The sequence below is a fragment of the Gallinula chloropus genome (assembly GCF_964237585.1).
Source record: "Gallinula chloropus genome assembly, chromosome: 11".
NCBI classification, from domain to species: domain Eukaryota; kingdom Metazoa; phylum Chordata; class Aves; order Gruiformes; family Rallidae; genus Gallinula; species Gallinula chloropus.
The window spans coordinates 5,443,217-5,463,708 of NC_140096.1; the positions used below are offsets into that span (position 1 = coordinate 5,443,217).

The following is a 20,492-nucleotide window of genomic DNA, read 5'->3' on the forward strand; positions in this document are numbered from 1 at the left end:
CACAGGTGTCAAGACTCACAGCCCTGGTTTAGCATGAGCAACCTAGAGCCTAAAGTCCCACACATGAAAGTTCATGTCTGAATTTGGTAACATTTCACAAGGTGTTCAGAATTCTGACCCCCAAAACTTGCTCTATCTGGGTCACATATGAACTGTCCAGCCATAACCTTCTTCGTATCTTCTAGGCTCCAGCTTGGGCAACACTTCTAATTTCCAGTAACTATTTCTGCTAAAAAAACTAAATTAATTCTATTGCTCAATTCAGGCCACACATTTTGGTAAGCTTCTGAACACACACCCTTTAGTCAAGTGACAAGATAAGGGACTCTGATAGAAGAACACTCTCCAGACAGCTTTTGGTCACTAAAACTCCCTGACCCTCTCCCTCCCTTGGGTTCTGCAGGGACACGTGAAAGTACCTGCTGCTGGGGCAGGCAGGTCAGGAGAGTGAAGATTTGCAGGTTAATGGGATGCAGTTCTGATCAGGGAGATTAGGTTACAAAGCCATCCCTTTGAAGAGTGACTTCTTCAGTGTGGCACTTTGGTTTATGACTGTGGATTTCTCTTAATTAGATTGCACTCTTGTTTATGACCGGTATTATCTGCAGAAGCTGTCCAAAACCTATGCCTTAAACAAGGATAAATTGGAATAACCATATTTTTTCCTCTTCTGTAAAGCACCTCAAGCCTCACAGATGAAAAACACTAAGACAGGATTAGATGCATAATGAAAAATATCATCATTAAAAGTTAAAGAAAAATGAAAAGTGAACTAGAATAGAATTTTCTATTTTACACTTTACTATGGCTGAATTAGGGATCATTTATCAGAGGTGGCACTCAGAAAATTTCTACCTGAAAACTGAATAGAGATCTTCTTCACGCATCTCATGATGAAAGATTCCAGGCAAGGATGCCAAAGGCCACAGCCTGGGCCTGAACGCCATGAGAAGTCAGAACAGCCACCCTGTGCTACGGAAGTGCTGGGCTACCCTACCACATGCAGGTAGTTCTTGGCTATGTACAGCATCAAGCAAAAGCAAGAGCTGGTTAAGGTCACTCGAGTTCTTGCATCCACCACAGCTCCTCCACACTAAAGACATGGCTTTCCAGTCCTCACCTTCCTCAAAAATTCTACTGGAATTGAGACAGAAGGGATTCGTGCTTCTGCTTCAACCATGTGGTAAATCTCACGGTGAGTATTTATGGGCCTCCCTGAATCAATCTGCTAATGAAAGGCTTAATCTTTCAACTAAAGGTCTGACCATGAAGTAGTAGCAGGAATGGCTAAACCCTGAGCCTCAAGGGGCTGGTGGGATCCTCACTCTCTTCAGGCAAGGCTGCCAACCCAAAGCTTCTAACTCTTTGAGGGTTATCACCTGCAGATTGGCATTTTGATCTGAGATGAAAGCAGGAGGATTTGGAGTCAGTTCTGCTGAATTAAGAGTTTGGGCAGAGGTTGATCAGCTCCTGCGTTTGGGGCTGGGAGGGATGGGGACTCTGGAGGGAAGAGGAGGGCATGGCAGGCACCATCTCCTCCAGCTGTGGGAGGACCAGAGGCCCTGGATCGCCTCTGCAGGACTGCAGGTAGCAAAACACCTCCTTGTACCACTTAGACTTCAAAATGGACCTGGGAAAGGGACAGGACAGCTCTGCTCTCCTTCACACCAACTCCTCTGTCCCCACCACAACACACATCAAACAGTCCCCATGCAAGCCCTCACTGCCTTCGCCTCATCCTGCTGCTTGCCCATGGCGAGGCTTCCAGAGCCCACCAGGGGTGCCTATAGCGACCCCTAAATACCGGACATGGTTCCGGGGCTTGCGGGCTGAGCCACAGAACTGCCCCACACCCACCCAACTCGCCCAGGGAAGGAGATGGTGGTGCCCGTGAGGGAGCCCCTTCCCCAGGCTCTGAGGGGGGAAAGGGCGTGTGGGGGGCCGCCTCAGGGAAGCGGTGGGGCCGTGCAGCCCCGTCCCGGGAGCTGCGAGCGGGGAACAGCGCGGTGGTACGCCGGCAGTTACCTCAGGCTGAAGGCGGGGGGCGCGGGCAGGACCGGGGCGCCAGGGGAGGGCCGGGGCGACCGCGGCCGTTAGGCGGGAGCCGGCGCCGCACGCCGTCGCCTCAGCAGCCCCTCCGGCGGGGAAGCCCCCGCGCCGCTCCCCGCTGCACCTGCCCCCGAGCCCGGCATCCTGGCCCGGCAAGGCGGCCGCGGGCCCCCTTTCTCGTCGCGGGGGGCCGGCTGGGCAGCTGCCAGCCACGCTCCCCTCAGGCAGCCGGCCTCGCAGCGGCGGCCCGAGCCTTCCCCCTCCACTCCCGCTCCTTACCCGGCGGGCGCCTGCCCCAGCGACCGCCCGCTCATCCATCTTGCTCCTCTTCCCTCCGAGGTGACAAAGCCGGCATGGCAATGAGAGACACCGAGGAGCTCTGGGAAGTGCCTACCCCAGATTCAGTTATTAACTTTCCCCAGGCGGCTGCAACTACGGCACCCGGCATCCCCTGCTGGGCCAGCGCCTGCAAAGGCGGCTGGGAAGTGTAGTCCTCCCGCCTCGCCGCCGCCTCACAGCCCCAGTGCTGAGCGGGAACACAACCCTCGTTGCCCGGCCCAGGGTCAGAAGGCAGCTGCGCCTGTAACTTCCTTTGGGTTTTCACGTCCTGGCTGATGGAGGAGAGGTGGCCCAGGCAGGTGCTCCATGGAGGCAGCTGCTCTCCAACAGGCCTGGGACACATAGGCACCCGGGGGCTAAAGGCACAAAAGTCCAACATGAAATACTGTCTGGGCTGTGAAGCACACTGAGGTGGCAGGGATCAAGTGGAACATCCAGAAAATGAGAGGATGGATGTGTTCATCCTCCAAGAGAGGGGAATGCCTTCCCCATCCTCATGGTGTCACTCACAAAATGGCCGCTGCCCACAGGAGGCCACTCCTTGGAAAGGCAGAGCAGCAGCAAAAGTTTTGATGTTTTAGTGGTTTTGAAGGTGCATTTACCGCAGCTGGCCTCCTGACCAGCCAGATCTGCAAATATTAAGGACGCCCTGGGCCCTCTGTGCCAAATCAGCGTTGATATCCTTGCACACTGAGCACCAATGGGGGTGCCATTTTTACTACTGAGTAACTTTTTAAAGTGCCATTATTTGCACATTTTACAACACCAATGTTTTCTCTACCTCATGTAGTTAACAGTAGATTGTTAATTATGCAGGGGGACAACATCCATTTTTCTGTACAACCCACAAAGCCAAGCATCTCTCCTGTCTTGCTGTACAAGTTCTGCTCCATCAAGTAACCAGACCTGAACATTGCCTTAGTTAAAACAAGCCACGTGAAAACAAAAGGAGTTTTTAGTTAGGAGTAAGAAGTATTCAAAGTCAGATACAAAAATGTTTTCAAACACAGACCTCTGTGTTCATGGAGCATCACTACACCTTGTTCTGTTTGATTACATAGTTTTGTTTTGTGGCTTTTGATGAAAAGGGGAAAAAAAGCCAGAAAAGGTAGAGACTGCACACCAACTTCTCATTGTCAACACCAAGAAGGGAGCTATGAAGGGAAAGGCTGCTATTGCTGCATGGGAATACAGAATACAGGGGCATGAGAATGATGCTAAAATACGCTGTGCCACCACACCACCATGTTTACCAGAGCCAGACAAGAAGGATCTGTAATAAAACATGGTGGAATGTTTGTTTTTGTAGCACTGGATTTCCAAAATCCATAGTCTTTTTGTGGCCGACAAGCTCACTCCTTTCTTTGCCTCGTTACTGCAGCTGTCGGAGGTCTGCACCCCTGCCTGGAAAACATGAGCAACAGCAAGAAAGCAATCCTAGCAAAAATCCACATCATTCATGTGTAATCCGACAATGCTTGGGAGATTTACAAAGGAGGGGAGGAGGAGAAAACCACAGCACCGCAGTCATTTGCATGATTCCTGGATTCTTTCCTTCGCAACAGTCACTTCTAGCTTTAAAATGTAACGAGTATGTATTTCATACGCAGCTTTACACACACTTCAGTCTTACTAGGTTTTAATTCACATCCCACCATGACCAAGCAAAATTTGGCAAATAGGCTGTGTCTGTTTATAACACATGCTTTCATTTTGGTTTGGTAATGTAATACACATACATACAAATTAACTTAAAAGCGTACTCTGTGTTGTGGCTTACTGCTTACCTCAGAGATTCTCCCCATGGTTCGCCCTGGCTGCTTTACACTAAAAGACTCCTGGGAAGTACCCTAACACTGCTGCTGGGAATTCACTAGGAATAAACACAGGCAATTGCTGCTTTATACTGCTTGACTTTTCTCTGATACAGCAGGATGATACACAACCAGTTCAGCTGGAGCACAACCGCTTCCTTATGGTTCTTACAAGCAGAGCCATCACTTTTTACATCACCCAAAACACACTTCTGGATGCTTGGAAGCCAGTCTTGAGTTTGGAGTGGTCCTGGGTTTGGTTTAGAGCCACCCTGTGCTCACATCTGGGTCCTGCAGCAAGCATAGGAGCCAACCAACACACAACAGTCAAAATGGAAATCCTAACTGCATACATATGCATGGTGTTGGTGGTTCTCCACCAACAGTGCTTGCAGTTGTGATGCACTTAAGCCAAACACACAAACCTAGTTGTCCAGCTGTGTGATTTTACTAGTTTCAGTGCTTTTTTAGGATCACAAACTTGAGCAAAGGCTCATTGCAGTTCTGTTTGCTTGGGACTCGGTCTTTACCTGCCTCTAGCTTCAAAGTTTCAGCTATATTCATATTAGAGACATAGTTGCCTACGAGGAGAGTTCTCTATGTGAGAAGCACTTTCAAATTTGCTCTTCTTTTTACTAGATTTGCACATTCGAAAATTCATCTTATTTTATTACTTGATGGCATGGAATTTTTAACAGCACATCTGTAACAATTTACTTCCTTACCAATAAAATTCACTTTGGTGACTGGCTGCTTATAGATCCACAGGACAAAAATCGAAGGATAGTTACAAATGCAATTAACACAAAAAGGAAAATGTCTCTGACTCCTGCTGCTAGGAAATTTTAATGTAAGCTATACTAAAATTCTGAAAGAAGGACCATATACAAACTGGGAGCACTTTAAATATGTTTATTCAGCAGCTATTACAATCAGCCTCCAAAAAACTGGAGTCCTCTCTTGTTTCTGAACCGTGTCATGTGATGAAAATGCCTGCTAAGAACATTGAAGCTAAACAGTGCACTCCTTTCTGAGAAACAGACATGTCTAACAGGGATTAATCTCTTTGAAAAGGCAAAATATAAATATATACACTCTAAATTCACAACAACAGTTTAAACTCACTACGTTAATTCAAGTGGGAGAACAGTGGACAAATCCACATCATAGCAACTGCAGTTGTAAAAGCTCTCTGCTGTCTTCTCTCCAAACCCTGTCCAGTTGGGGTTTCTATTCTGTGGTCTGCCTATCGCAGAGTTGAAATACAGAAGCGCTGAAGTGTTGAATCTCAGGGGCTGTGCACAGGACCAGGAAGTGGGACGAGTCTTCTTCTCTACACACTGCTCAAGGCATCCACACCGGGAAGAACCTTCCCTGTTAGCAGTTAAAATAAAATAAATCATCACCAATAGAGTTAAGAACCCCTCTGCCCTCAAACAGCTAGGTTTTACACTTGCAATTGCACCATTAAAAAAAAAAGTCAGAAATTATAGGTTCAAACTGGCAGAGCTTGGCTCTACATCCACAGTTGTCATCAGCAGGAGTGTATGTTAAAAGCATATGGGTTACATTTAAGCTGTTCCACACAGTATGTACTTATTCGGGCTGCAGCAAGTATCCAGAGCACAGCTGCGCTCGTATGTCAGCAGATTCTTAACGTACCACAGTCATCAATTCTCAATTAACAGTAATGGTAAATTCCTATCCAAGTCTCTGCTCGGGCCAGATCCAAACACCAAAAGATCTTTTTCCATGAAGTTTGATGGCAAACAGACACTTGAGTGGATCTAGGGAGTTGCTGCATACTTTTGTCAATCCCTAGTGGCGCGTAAATTGAATTTTGGAGTGTGTGGTGGAAATTTGAAGAATGAATTAAGAAAAAGCAGCAAAGCCTCCTAACAAGTCTCAGGAGTTTTACTGTGACTGAAACACCCAGGTCTAGATATTTACAAGCCTCATTCCAACTGATGGAAGCAACGAGTATGCTCATCTTTGAGTGTTATTATTAAAATGCAATGTTTTCTAAAGCATTTTGTCCTAGTTTAATAATGAAGGGAGACTATTCTGGTTTAGGTTGGTTTTCTGGTTTTTCTTCCTTCAGAAAACCTCCCTTCTAATGCTCGAGCTGTGTGGCAGTACTGAATTTTAACACTGTTCACAACTCACTAGTTTTGCTGGGTTTCTTTAGCCTTTTTTTTTTTTTTTAATCTTCAGAAGCTTTTCTAATTAGCTAGACTTCCGTTACATTTAAAAGATCACACACAAACCCACATTTTGGGCCAAAACTTAGACAAGTTTGTCCTTCTGAATACATCAGTTGCACAGGGTTTCTTTCCAGCGATCTGCATTCTTTCCCTTTCCCATCACTCCCTAGGCAACAGAAACAAAAGCTCTGTCTCACATGGAACTGCTGGAAACCCACAGCTGCAACGCAGTTTACTGCAGTTTCTCTTCCACGGAGAAGTTGACAGCATTAGATAATTTACACATATTGGGAAACAGCTAATTACCAGAGGAAATGAAAACTCATTTAGAGTACAATGCAACTCGTTAGAAGCAGCCTGTAAATTCTCACCATTTTGAATCCCAAGCATCCTCGTGCAGGTCCCTAAGCAGTCACCAGAGGGCTCCCCAAAACCAGGGAATATCAAACATCGCTGGAAAGGAGACTACTGCCAAAACCTGGAGACTATTCTGATGAGGTTTCCCTAACAGAAACTGGGCATTTGAAAGAGTCTGGTTACCATGTCTCAGGGGATCAATCATCTACAAAACAGAGCCTGCTCTCAAGGCCATTTTATTTTCTATTCCAGCATTTGGGGAGCGGCAGGCTGTGTTGTTTGCATCAATACTCCATTTTCTTTCCTCTCCTCCTCTAGGAAGACTACAGAAGGGTAATGGAGAGCTCATCGGTGGAACAGAAAAGATATATTCCCTCTGTTGTTATGCATTCTGGAATATCATCAGATATAAAGCACCCAGAACTACCTGATTCGCTCAGAGAAGTTAAAAAGAGAACAGTTACCCTCTAGCAGTTCCAGGCTGGCACCACCTCCCGTGCTGACGTGGCTCACTTTATCCTCAGTGTTCCACTTTGCACAGCAAGTAGCTGTATCTCCACCACCTGCAGCACAAAGTCAACGTGTCACAGAAGAAATTCAGATTTTGTTCAGCTGAAGTGCCACAGCCTTGCGAAGGGCCAGCCCTGCTCCCTCCCAAATACTTGGCATTCATACATAAGACAGTTGCATTCAGCAAATCAAGAACTGACACACAGCTACTTACCAATGATGGTGATGCTGCCCTTTCCAGTTACTTCCACCACTTTATCCATCAGGGCTTTGGTTCCTTTGGCAAACTTGTCCCACTCAAAGACACCGACTGGACCATTCCACACAATTTGCTTGGCTCTTCCCACAACTTCAACAAACTTCTTCACACTTTCAGGGCCACAGTCCAAGCCCTAAGAGAAGCCACAGACACACTGACTGCCCACCCTCATCTCATGGATCTGCACAAGGTTGCCCAGGGCCCCGTCCAACCTGGCCTTGAACACCCCCAGGGATGGGGCATCCACCCCCTCTCTGGGCAGCCTGTTCCAGCCCCTCACCACTCTCTCTGTAAAGAACTTCCCCCAATACCTCATCTAACCCTTCCCTCCTTCGGCTTCACTCCATCCCCCTTGTCCTGCCACATTCTCTACCCTTTTAAAAAGCTGATTCCCCTCCTGTTCCTCTGCTCCTTTCAGGGACTGGAAGGCTGCAATGAGGTCCCCCCACAGCCTTCTCTTCTCCAGGCTGAACAAGCCCAGCTCCCTCAGCCTCTCTTCATGGGGGAGCTGCTCCAGCCCTCTGATCATCTTCGTGGCCTCCTCTGAACCCTCTCCACCAGTCCCACATCTTTCTTGTATTGTGTGTCCCAGCTCTGGACACAGTACTGGGTTTCTCTGTATATACTGAACACTGGGCAACAGAGAGATCTGCCGGCAGCTGCTGTGATAGGATGGAGTCTGGTGTGGTACTGATCTGCCTAGGACAAGCCAGTCATTTTTAAACCAATGCCAGAGGCTCAAAGCCTTGCTGCTGACTCTACTTAAATTCCCATAAAAAAAAAAAATATATTTCTACTGCATTCAGATCTGAAGGTTTTAGAAGAATGTTCTTGTTTTAATCCAAATCTTACAAAAGCTACTTCAGATTTAAAAATTTGGGACAGAGCAGGGGGCTTCAGTTTCATTAAACCATTAAAACTCTAGGCAGCTTGACAGCCTTCAGAAATGTTTGCAAAGGACCACAATTCCTCTCCCTGCTCCTTTAAGAGGTGTCATTCCTACCCCACTGATGATCTTCCTTTATCCCTTGCCTATTAACACCTACCATCCAGCCAGCAGGAATGCCTGAAGCCACTGTGGCTTCCCCAGTCTGCGCATGCTCATCAAATTTGTCCGCAGTGATGAAGTCAACAGGCAGAGTAATCTTCACACCATTCTTCTCTGCCTTGGCCATCAGGTCCTTGACAATTTTTGATCCCTCTTCATCAAATAGAGAGTTGCCAATCTAGAGAAATGATTTGGGAAAAGTGAGAAGAGACCAGCAGCAGTCAAACCGAATAGTCCTACAGCAACGCTGGAAGGAGCATTTTCTTCAAGCACCTAAGCTAGACACAGGCAGTGATCTGATTTTTGAAAAGTGATTGTCAAGCACCTTCTCAGGGCTCCCTGCTCTTACAGGGACACGACAGCAACTTCTTAATAGCAGAATACATGAGGGACATTCTGACCATATTCCTCACTAGGAGCAGACAGGGAATTTCTCTTTTCATACCTCCATGTTGTTGATCACTTTGAGGAAGGTGAACGCCATTCCACCACCAATGATCATCTCATTGACCTTATCCAGCATGTTACTGATCAGCTGGATCTTATCCTGAACTTTGGCTCTGGCAAGAGAGAAAAAATGAGAAAGAGTGAATAACATGGCCACTGCCCACAGCGCCTCAGGCAGAACTTGCTCTCTAGTAGTTTTTAGCTAAGACAGCATGAAGCCTTACAGGGACACCTTGGACTGAAGCAGATTTAATAACTGCTGTTCAGTACTGGCAGTATCACAATTGTTGCATGTCAAGGACACTGAGAATGATCCAGCAAAGGAGCTGTTGGGAGTGGGCAGAAAGGGAGTTTGGCCACTTAGCAGGCCAGCATTAAAATCAACTTTTAAGAGCATTGTTCAGCCCTTTAGTTTTTTCCTGTTTAAATATAAACCTCCTGATTTCCCCTGACTGTCCAGCAAGGCAGAGCAGTGATCAGAGCACTGCCATTCACCCCCACTGCCCAACCTTGGATCGTCTGCACCAGCTGCCACGCACCCAGCTCCTGTAACCTGTCTTGATCTGGTACCACACCACGCTCATTGTACAACTTCCAACTGCAAGAATGATCTGTGATACAGAACTGCCCTGCCCAAAAGAGACAACTGCTTCTGGCAAAAGGTGCAAATGATAATGCAACAACAATGCCAAAATTACTTTAAACAGGAATGCAAAGGAGAAAGTAAATAGGCACCAGTCCCCTGTCTAAAAGCTTCATAGAAGACCTTCGGAAACATCTCTGAGCTAAAGCCCTAGGCTGGCACTCAGGAGACTTGCACTGTAGTCTTAGTTTGACCATGCCCTGTAACATCAGGCAAGACTGTTTCCTCTTCTTGCTTTAGTTTCCTTACCTCTGAAACAGAGATAATGTTATGAATTTCATTGATAAAATGCTTTCAGACCTAACCATAAGAATTAGGTATTGCCCCTGCAAATGCAACCTTAGTGACCATGGAGAGCTCTGGTACGAACCTGCCACCAATCCCAGTTTATGCCATGAAGCTGCTAATCATAGAATGGTCTGAGTTGGAAGGGACCCCAAGGATCACACAGTTCTAACCCCCTGCCACACACAGGGCCACCAACCTTCAGGCATGATCTAGGTAAGGTTGCGCAGGGCCCCATCCAACCTGGCCTTGAACACCCCCAGGGATGGGGCATCCACCACCCCTCTGGGCAGCCTGTTCCAGCCCCTCACCGCTCTCTGTAAAGAACTTCCCCCCTAATATCTCATCTAACCCTTCCCTCCTTCAGCTTTAATCTATCCCCCTTATCCTGCCATCATCTATCCTTTTAAAAAGTTGATTCCCCTCCTGTTCCTCTACTCCCCTCAGGGACGGGAAGGCTGCAATGAGGTCCCCCCACAGCCTTCTCTTCTCCAGGCTGAACAAGCCCAGCTCCCTCAGCCTCTCTTCATAGCGGAGCTGCTCCAGCCCTCTGATCATTGCTGTGGCTCCTCTGAACCCTCTCCAACAGCCCCACATCTTTCCTGTACTGGGGCCCCAGCTCTGGACACAGGACTCCAGCTAGGGCCTCCTGAGGGCAGAGCGGAGAGGGACAGTCCCCTCCCTGTCCCTGCTGCCACCCCTCTGCTGATGGAGCCCAGGCTCCCATCGCCCTTCCGAGCTGCAAGAGCCACTGCTGGCTCATGTGGAGTTTCTCATCCACCAGAACCCCAGGTCCTTCTCAGCAGGGCTGCTCCCCAGGAGCTCCTCTCCCAGTCTGTATCTATGTCTGGGATTCCTCTGGCCCAAGTGCAACACCTGACACTTGGCAGTGTTGTACCTCATTAGGTTCACCCTGGCCCAGCTTTCCAGCCTGTCAAGATCCCTCTGGATGGCTTCCTGTCCTTCTGGTGTGTCAACCACACCACTCAACTTGGTGTCATGCTGCTACAACTGTGGGAACTGAACTGGCAGAGAAATGCTGGTGGGATGGGACAGAGCCACAGCGAAATGGGCCCTGCAGGGCCCATCCTGCCACGAGCAGCTCCACGCAAAGGGAGACATGAGAAGACAAATCAGATTTTTATTTCTTTCCCTCCCGCATACCCTGCTGCTGGCACTTTCTTTGCCAACACATTTCATTTAACTAGCTTATTCCTGTTAGTACAGATGTCCTCAGCTCATCTTCTAGCCCAATTTTGTTATATAAAAGCAGAACCAAACCTGCAGCTGAACCACATGCAGCTTCAAAGCATGTGGTTCCATGTACCAGACTTCCCTCTGGTACAAGAGGGATTGCTCGACTTGCCATCCCACCTAGGACCCAGCTGAACTGCCAGTGGAACTGTATTGTTTTCAAACAGATAAATATGTTTTCTGGCTCTGAACTGCTCTCAGAGCTCCTCCTGCAACTCACAAAGACACAGCTGTAATTCATCGGTCCCTGGCCACACAGGGGGTTCAATATCAAGCTCTTAGCCTGGGACATGAACCTCTCAAAAAAGGCTATTTCTTTCCCACAGGCTTCACACCACTTCCAGGCTTTCCTAACAGGCCTGAGATTTCAACATTTCAGCATCCTGGCTGCTGCTCTAACTCAAAACATCTGATCAGGCAACAAACTGACAAACTTTCCCTTCTCCTGCAACTTCCATCACAGGCCACGAGGAGCATATTGCACTTACTGCTGGGTCACTGTGGCTGTAAACCTTGGCAGGGTACTCAGGAAAAGAAAAAAGCACTGCTCAGTGTAACCAAGGTCAGAGAAAAAGCCTAAAATTTTAAGCAAGAACTGAATACTGCTTCTCAAGAACACATTTATGGGTTTAATAAGCCATGATCTTCTAGCAAGACTATGAGAATGCTACTGTGTCCAAGCTTTGTGTTACTTAGCAAAGGATTTTAATTGACCTGATGAACTGAAATACACTATCACAGAACTACAGTGCTAAACTGGGTACAGACGTGACAAAAACCAGGGGCAATGGGGAATTATTTCTGCACAGAAGCAGCCACTTGGATTTGCACCTTCAGGTTTCTTTGCACACTAAGTGCTGTGGAAGAGCAGTGGCCCAGCCAGCTACAGTAGGTCACTGTTGCATAACGACAGATCGTGTCAATTTACAGAGTGCTGAGCCTGCGGGATGCCTGTACTCTGAACTGTGGAGGAAAGGTCACTGACAGTGTTCCAGGGCCATCGTGTGTATCTAACAGCTCTTCTGGTTCATCTCTACAACCAACTGCTGCGGACTAGCTCAGACCCTGATACCATGAGAGCGGACGTGGTAAGTTAGCTTCCCTCTAATGCCCGTTTTACAGAGATCTTGGGACTTACCAACAAACTGGCATGATGGGTACAGTTAAAAGGAAAGCACTGACTGATCTGAATCCAGACAAAATCGCTTTTTGATTTCACAGAGGAGTTACAGAGAAACACAGAGTCAGTGTGATCTTGAGTCTTACCCTCCAAGAATTGCCAAGAAGGGCCTCTCCGGACTCTCTAGGGCCTTAGCAAAATAATCCAGTTCCTTCTTCATCAGGAAGCCAGCCGCCTTTTGAGGCAGATTGACACCTACCATGGAGCTGCAGAACAAAGGGAGAGTGAGGAAAGGAACAGATTTCTATCAGTACAGGTCCAGACACCCCTGCGTCTCACAGCATTGTAAAGCTGATCCCTTAGTCGGCTGCAGCAATGAGAACAGCTACTACCTGCATGAAAACAAGCACAAGTTTTTTGTTTTCCTAGCCTGGCAAGATGGCTGTGCCTGCTTACCTCCTCAGACTGTCTGTACCAGCACATTGATACACACGACACTGGCAGTACTAACCAGCGATCCAGAACGCTGAGGGACAAGTAAGCACAGCAAGAGCAGAGATGTCTCTCTCCAGTAGTGCTGGATTATGAAATCAAGCTCAAAGAGGATGACCTGAGTTTCCAAGTACACACATCTAAACACATTCCCTGAGAACAATCAATCTGGAGCTATCAGTTTTTCCAGAAAAAAGTTCTGCTCTAGTTGCAGACAACTTTTAACAGTCCCAAGCAAGTAAATTTTTTATCTTCAAAGCCTAAAAATAAAAAGTCAATTCAATTCTTCAGTTTCAGCTGTCTCCTGTCCCCAGAGGCAAGCTTCAAAGAGCATACACAATTGACAGCTACCTCCACTAAATCCGTTACGCAGGAACAAACACAGCAGAATGAAAATGGGATAAACCCAAGAGGAAGTGATCACTCCTTGAGGGCAAAGCTGTGTTTCCACAGCAGATGTCATTCTGCAGTTAGCTCTGCCTGTGGAAGGAAAATGGATACACACCTGTGAGCTCGGTGGGCAGTTCCAAAAGCATCATTGACATAGACATCTCCCAGTTTAGAAAGAGAGGCTCTGAAAGCCTCCACTTTCCCAGAATCAGCCTTGATCTAAGAAGAGAAAAAAAGGTCAAACTGGTGCAATTCAGGTACAGAGTTGATTCTGAAACTAAAGTCAAAGTCAGCAACTTGACTGGTAAACCCAAAGCAAAGAATGGTCAGCAGGAGAAACTCATCAGTTAATCCTGTGGGTCACTATTTCATATGTTCTTTCCCAGTCCAGTAGGAGTATCAAAAAGGTTTAAATGGTTTCGAGTCAATGTTAAACCCCCTGGGACTGCTATTACAGGCCTAAGGACTGTTCCCATTTCAAGTTTCTAGTCTGCCAATGGAGCAGGAAGAAACTACAGCACCACCAACCTTTCTGTCTCTCATTTCCAGCTTTGTGCAGTGAACATAAGTAAGGCACTGCTTACAGAGACAAGCAGTGCTGAGAAGAGAAGAGACTGGAACTCATGCTCACTTACTGAACAAATCAAGCGCAGTCTCCAAGCACTACAGGTAAAAGGATTGATTTAGCAACCACACTGAGGATTAACTTATAAATAGCCTGCACTCTGCAACAGGCCACAGCGAAAGCAGACAACATGGGAAAGCCAGAGATAAGCTTAGCACATACTGGGCAAGAACCTGCAACTATTAGCAGGTGTAATTATTAGCTGTTATTGGTGTTAAAAGACTTTTTCTCCATCCTTCAGGCACCCTGGAGCTTGGATGTAGCTCCTGTAGTTCAGCAGAGCTCACCTGAACAGTAGTGACTGCTCAGACCTACTTCACAGCCACTTGCTCTTAAAGACCTGGCAGTCAAGTGATCACTTCTCTGAGTGCTTTACCAGCTTGCCATCCCAAGTGAGGCCTCCATCAGCACCCAGGCGTCACACCATGGGATTGACACAGGAGGGTACTCTAAGACATGGTGGCTGGGTTCAGCACAGCTTTGGTGCATACACCCAGCTAAATAAGCTGAGAATTAACAGAAACACACAAAACCAAGGGACTGTTTCCCAAAGCAAATTTAATTCTTGCTTCACTCTTCTCCCCGACACCATATTCTATATTAGCTTTCAGTTCTAGCAGTGAGTAATTCCAGGCTTGCTCAGTTTCTCATTGCCATCTCCAAAGGCTCACTAGTGCCCTGGGCTATGTTCCTAAACTACAGGAGTCCCAGGGCAGCCCTTAAAGGGCACCATGCGATGTCAGCATTCCACTCCACGCACTGAATCTGAAAGGAGCCAAGGGCTGTGTGAACTCAGCAGGGTCACCATCGCTAAGAAAAGCAGCTGTCTGGAGCAAGCATTCCTCCTGACCTTCAAGGAAATGTCAGAGGTGCAAGGCAGCCTGGTTCTAGATGAGAACTTCTGAGAACAGACAGGCTTATCAAAGGGTTTGATACATCCCAGTATTTCAAAACATTTAACCATTATATTAAAACATTACTCAGATAACCAAAGAGGACGTGTCAGTTTGTTGTCACTGGGGTCATAATATTATCTCCTTCTTTTACAGACCATGCCACCTTCAGCAGTCACTTATATCCTTTCACTTAAGCTGTTTCATCTTGGAAATTCACCATGTTTGACTCACTTTTCTACAGCATGGTACAAGTGATCAGAGAGGTGAAGAACTGACATCCTTCTGAAAGCAAACTCATAAACCAAATTTTAGACAGGCTGCTGGCTCCTTGTCAACGTGCAGCAAAACCTAGAGCAGGCACACAGAAAAGCTAGATTTGAATTTTCACCTTGTTCCCTGAAGCATCCTTCCCTTTCCCTTCTTCTTCTACGTGGAATCGGAGGTTCTCTAGCAGGATGATGGAGCCAGCTGCAGGATTAGCACAGGCCGCCTCCACCTCAGGACCAACACAGTCCTTCAGGAATAAGACCTCCCTGCAACACAAGATATACACTGTCATCCCACCTTTCAGAAAGGAAAGTATCCAGGTCCACTGACAGGGCCTGATGTATGCTGGGCTGCTCTTCTACTTTACCTGCCCATCAGTGCTTTAAGCTCCACAGCTACTGGGGCCAAGGAGAACTTTTCAGGCATAGGAACACCATCCGGGCGACCCAGGTGACTCATCAAAACCACTGACTTGGCTCCATGGTCCAAGCAGTGCTTGATTGTAGGAACAGCCGCCTTGATTCTGCAATGGCAGAGAAGAACAGAACCAATTAGAAGGGATACAAGCAGAGTTTACCAGGCAAGCAGGCTTCATGACCACTCACACCAAAGCCCTGAGAGCTGCCCCTCAAAAATGACAACAGGAATGGAGTACAAGAGCTGGGCAGAACCATTACTTGAGAAGTCCACCCCACCTCCAGTGTTCACACAGATCAGCCTACCTCTTATCAAAGGACATTAGACACCACAGTTTCTAAACCTCTGCCTTGGCATGCTGCACTAACATCAGCCAACAGGTTAACAACAGCAAAGGAACCAGGGAGCAGAAGGTCTTCTGGATACTACAAACAAATACAGCAAGTTTTCACATACAGTCAAAGGGAGGTGGATGTGAAGTGGTCATAACCCTTCAACTGTATTTACAGAATGAAGTTCAGGCTCTGTACAACTAAGAGCCTTTTTCTGTATGCTTCCCACAGCAGCTACAGTGAGAAGCAATCTCCTAATTACTGTAGTTTGCTAATAGCTGCAGGGGGTTTAAGTAACGACCTTCTGTGAGACACCTTTAATATTCTGGTATGAGCAATGACAGCTTAATCAAAGTAGCATTCCTGGTACTGCTAACAGAACTGGAATAAGTCAGAGAGAAAATGGACTTTGGGCCTTCCATCTGGGTTGGGAACTATGACTCACCTTTGATTGTTGGTTATTTTGTGATCCTTCATTGGAACATTGAAGTCAACCCTAAAAAAAAAAAAAAGCAATAAAATTAAATACTCCACAGATTTCCTTTACCAAGAGTGAGGGAACCTGCTGGTAAAGGCGCTGGCTAGAAAAGCAGTGTTACAATTAGAGTAAGATTTTAGCTCTGCCTTGTACACAAGTTCTCTTTTGAACCAGGATGCTGTTAGCCGTTTCTGCTTGTAATAACAGAATAGAAATGGAGAGCAAACACTGGCAGAAGGGCTCAGGTAAGCTATGCCACCGACACATCCTAACGCTCACGACCGCAATAGAAAACGATGCTGAAGCAGGAACTAAAACTGAGATGGAACAAGCTTCCTGCAGCCTTTAAGCTCCGAGCTCTCAGACCACCGACTAGGAGCTTTCAAGGGAAAGGAAGCGAATAATGAAAAGTGACACTGTGTTCACTAATGAGGCCTCAAAACCACTCCACTGGCCGCAGCTGCTCGGCCATTGCCCACAACTCCGAGTGTCTCCTCTCCGCTGCAGTGCTGGAGCTTATGGATTCCCACCGGAAGACCTGGGGCGGGTCTGGATGTCACCTCGTGGCAGAGGAAGGGATGGAAGGGAGGAGTTTCATCAGCCGCTCTCACTAGCGTACCCTGTGCCCATGTGCTGAGTAGCAGCAGCAGGAAGCGGCGTTGCGTAAGAGCCGCCCAGGCAGAAATTACTCACAGGCTGGGGGAGGGAGCATCCAACCGGCTGCAACAGGGTATCGACGGGAAAGGGAAAGAGTGTTACCCTTCATCCTTATTGCTACTACTGAACTGAAGTCAGGGAGTTGCTTGTCTCTCTGGTAGGCTGCTCAGCACCAGAAAGAGATGGAAAGAACAACAAAAGCTGCCAGCGAAACAGGGGTAGCCGAGCAGAAAGAAACCGAATCGGCAGCCCCGCAGCAGAGGGGACTAATTCTAGAAAAGGGAAAGAAAAGGACCATTATCACGCCATTATTCTAAAGCGAGAGAGTAAAAGAACAGTGATTTACTGAGCCATCAGAACTACAAAAGACCCAGCTCACCCTTCCGCCCCCCCAACCCCGCTGCGCCACACGTGAAACCTGAGCTCCTCTTAAACCCTTTCTCCTCTCCATTCCCAGCCCCTCTCGAAGCTTCAGCTTTGGGCCTGGAAGATAAGCTGGGTAGGAGGATGCCAAAATTATGGCGAATACAAGACAAAAAAACCCCAAAAAGTCTCGATTTGAGTAGCAGGGAGAGCACGTGGTGAGTCCTCTGGGGAGAGGAGATGCGGGCGGGAACAAAGATGGGCACCTCGTGTACTGCTTCGCTCAGAGAACTGCAGGCAGGTATGTGCCTCAGAGACCAGGAGCTGGCCACCCCTTCCTCTCCCAGCGTAGGCTGTAACGCAGCTCAGGAGAGGGAAAAACAGATGGAGGAAAATTGCTGTTACAGAGAGAAGATGATCTTTTGTTGTACGGTTTTGGTGATCGCATTTCTAGGGAAGTACTTCGAAAGAAGGCAAGAGGCAGCGTAAGGAAAAGTTGTCTGGCACAGGCTGCAGGAAGAGAAGTTGTAGTTCGGTGACACCTGCCTACCCACCGTCATTTTACGGTGACCTTGGACAAAGAATCCCACAATAAAAGTATTTTGAGCAGGATGTATCACGATGCAGCTGAGTGCCCTTATCTCCCAGCACTTGGCAGCGATTCCATGCTAGGCTTACAGCGGACCCCGGTGTTTATAAGCAAGCTATAAGTTCTTATTTTAGGGATTTGGATGCTGAACGCATTAATTTCACTCTTACTGCAAAAAGCAGAATTACATTTTACTTGCGTGTCTGGCCAGAGCCATATTTTCACTTTTTAATAAGAAAAAAGTCATGCTTTCTGGATTTGTAGGAAGGAAAAAGGGAGCTGGGGAGCGAAACGTATTTTTCCTGTACTGGAGCCCGGCTGGCCTCCCCTCCAACAGCCCGCGGATGACCCATGCGGCAGCAGAGTGACTGCCCATCCCCGGGCAGGCGATGCTGGACACCGTCCATCTCAGCCCTGCCAGGGCCCAGCGAGGCCTGAACTTACACTCCTCCCCGTCAATCACAGCCCTCCCACACGGACCCAGACACGTTTCTCTGATGGGGAGCTGGGGATGCAAGGAGCCTTTCCGGCAGCCGCCGTACCACGGGAAGAAACCGGAACCAAAATGCCGCCGAAAATCACTTGCCGGGCTCAGAGGGACCCGCCCGGGGCAGAGAGGACTTGCTGCTGCCCGCGCAAAGCTGCGCGGAAACCCAGCCGTCCCCGGCCGCGGGGAGCCCGCCGAGCCCCGCCACCCGCCCGCGCCCTGCCCGGGCCCAGCGGGGAGGGCGGGGCAGGACACCCGCTGGGGCCCGGGAGGCCGCGGGCGGCTCCGCAGCCTCCTCAGCCCCCGGGAGATGCACCTCGCACCCCATTCCCAGACCACACACGCGCATCCCGCGGCCTCCCGCCCTCCGCGCGGGGCCCAGCTGGCGCTGCGGGCGAGTCCCGGGGCAAGGGCACCGCGAACGGCGGCCCCAGGCACTGCTGCCGCCGGGCAGGGCCGGACCCGGCAGGGCCGTTCCTCCCCTCACCGCACGGCTGCAACGCGTGGGTCGAACCCCGGCTCCGCACCTCATGACGACTCGCTTGCCCTTCACGTCCACCTTGTCGAGGGTGAGTTTGTTGGAGAGAGACATGTCTGCTACCGGCACAGCGCAACCCGACACACCGCTCCACTCAGCCGCCGACCGCACTCTGCTGCAGCGGCCGCCAGCGCCCCCGGCACCCGGCGCGCCCCGCCCCCGCCCGCCACCGATTGGGCCGCCCTGCCAGTTGCGCCTCGCTATTGGCCGGGTCTCCTGCCTGTCGGCCGGCCGCCCGCCCCCGCGAGAGGCCGGGCTGCGGCGGGAGGCCCGGTCACGTCCCGCACGCAGCCGCTCGCCGCCGGGCTGGGTCGCCGGCGCTGGAGCCTTATGGCCGGTTCTGGGGTGTCTGGGTGCGTACAGGCTTCCTCCGCGCACCGCCAAGCCCCGAGCCCCGGGAGGCAGGCGGAGATCTGGGCACGAGTTTCAAAATACAGTTGGCCGGAGAGCTGAAGCGGTGAGCGCGGGGTGCCCGGCGCTTCTCCGGGGACGCTCAGGTGACGGTCCCGCCTGGCCTCACAGCCTCCTTACTCCTCCGGCTCCTGGAAGCAAGCCCTTGCTGTGTTCCCTCCCGAAGCTCCTGGCCAGGTTCCACTGACACGGACCCGCTCCCTCGTCTCTAACATCCACACTAATAGCTCGTGGCTCCCCGGGGGTCGGCTGGGTGGGATCCAGCCGCTGCTGGCACCAGGGCACAGGGCTGGCACCTCACCGAAAGGACACATCCCGGGATGCTTATGAAGGACCTACGTGGATAGATCCATCTTCTCAAGACAGCCGGGGAAAACCCTCCCGCTGTGAGGGATCGGTGTGCCCTGGGAAGCGTACGTTTCCGAACACGTATGTACACGTGCAGTGTGCCACACAGCGTAAGGAACGCAACGCGAAGCACGGGGCTGCACGAGAGTGGAGCTCACGGCCCTTTGTCTTTTACCCGTAGGGCAGCTAGGCCTTTCTGCTCCCTGGGTGTCTCTTACCACGCTTGCTGCATACGCAGGTGCTGCTGAGGAAATGGTGATGGCAAGCTGCAGGCCCGGCAGATTGGTTCTCTGCTGACAGCAAGGCCAGGCTCAGAGGAACAGTCTACAGCAGGAAAGAACTTAGAAGAAACAAAAGACAAAGACATGTAGTGAGCCAAACTCAGACAGGTGAAAACATCTAGCCTGGGGCAAGAGAGCGGGAGTTTCCTGCTGCAGGACTCCTCAGAAACCTCCAGGACAGGCTGGAGCCATCAGTTCAACCAAGTCACGCGGCAACGCAACAGCGATAAAACCTGAAAGAATGCAATGGGAACAACTAACGTGGGATGTAAAACCACGATGGTGGCCTGTTAGGATGGAGAAAGTCAGGCAAACACCACCTTAGGTTATCAGTGTGGGTCACCATAGTTCATCATCTACAGCTATAAATTATACAATTGGGGTTCAAATGAAATTTGGTCTAGTAGTGCTCTCACTGTTGACTGCAGAGTAGATCTGGAGTGTATCAAGAGGTTCCTCCTGTGCATTAGTAGAGCAAGCCCTGAACTTCCAACAGCCAGCAGAGTCCTTGTAAACCAGAGGAGCTGGCATGATCACCAGTGAGCAGGGACGTCTGGCAGTATCCATGCTAATACAACATTCACCAAGGCCC

General features: G+C 49.3%; 1 protein-coding gene across 1 annotated transcript; it reads right to left on the minus strand.

The window, feature by feature from the left end:
* Window positions 1–5,099: 5,099 nt before the first annotated feature.
* PGK1 (phosphoglycerate kinase 1) lies at window positions 5,100–18,984 on the minus strand. Its single transcript, XM_084268951.1, has 11 exons — window positions 18,850–18,984; window positions 16,194–16,244; window positions 15,367–15,522; window positions 15,121–15,265; window positions 13,327–13,430; window positions 12,476–12,595; window positions 9,026–9,140; window positions 8,579–8,758; window positions 7,488–7,665; window positions 7,228–7,326; window positions 5,100–5,576 (listed from the first exon to the last, which is right to left on the minus strand). Exons 1-11 carry the CDS (start codon window positions 18,912–18,914, stop codon window positions 5,536–5,538), a joined length of 1,254 nt encoding a protein of 417 aa, XP_084125077.1. The 5' UTR covers window positions 18,915–18,984; the 3' UTR covers window positions 5,100–5,535.
* Window positions 18,985–20,492: the final 1,508 nt, after the last annotated feature.

Coding starts and splice junctions, on each gene's coding strand:
- PGK1 (XM_084268951.1), bottom strand. CDS start 18,914: ATGTCTCTCTCCAACAAACTCACCCTCGACAAGGTGGACGTGAAGGGC. Junction 16,245..18,849: donor GGCAAGCGAGTCGTCATGAG/GTGCGGAGCCGG, acceptor TTTTTTTTTTAG/GGTTGACTTCAATGTTCCAA. Junction 9,141..12,475: donor TTCTTGGCAATTCTTGGAGG/GTAAGACTCAAG, acceptor CTCTCTTGCCAG/AGCCAAAGTTCAGGATAAGA.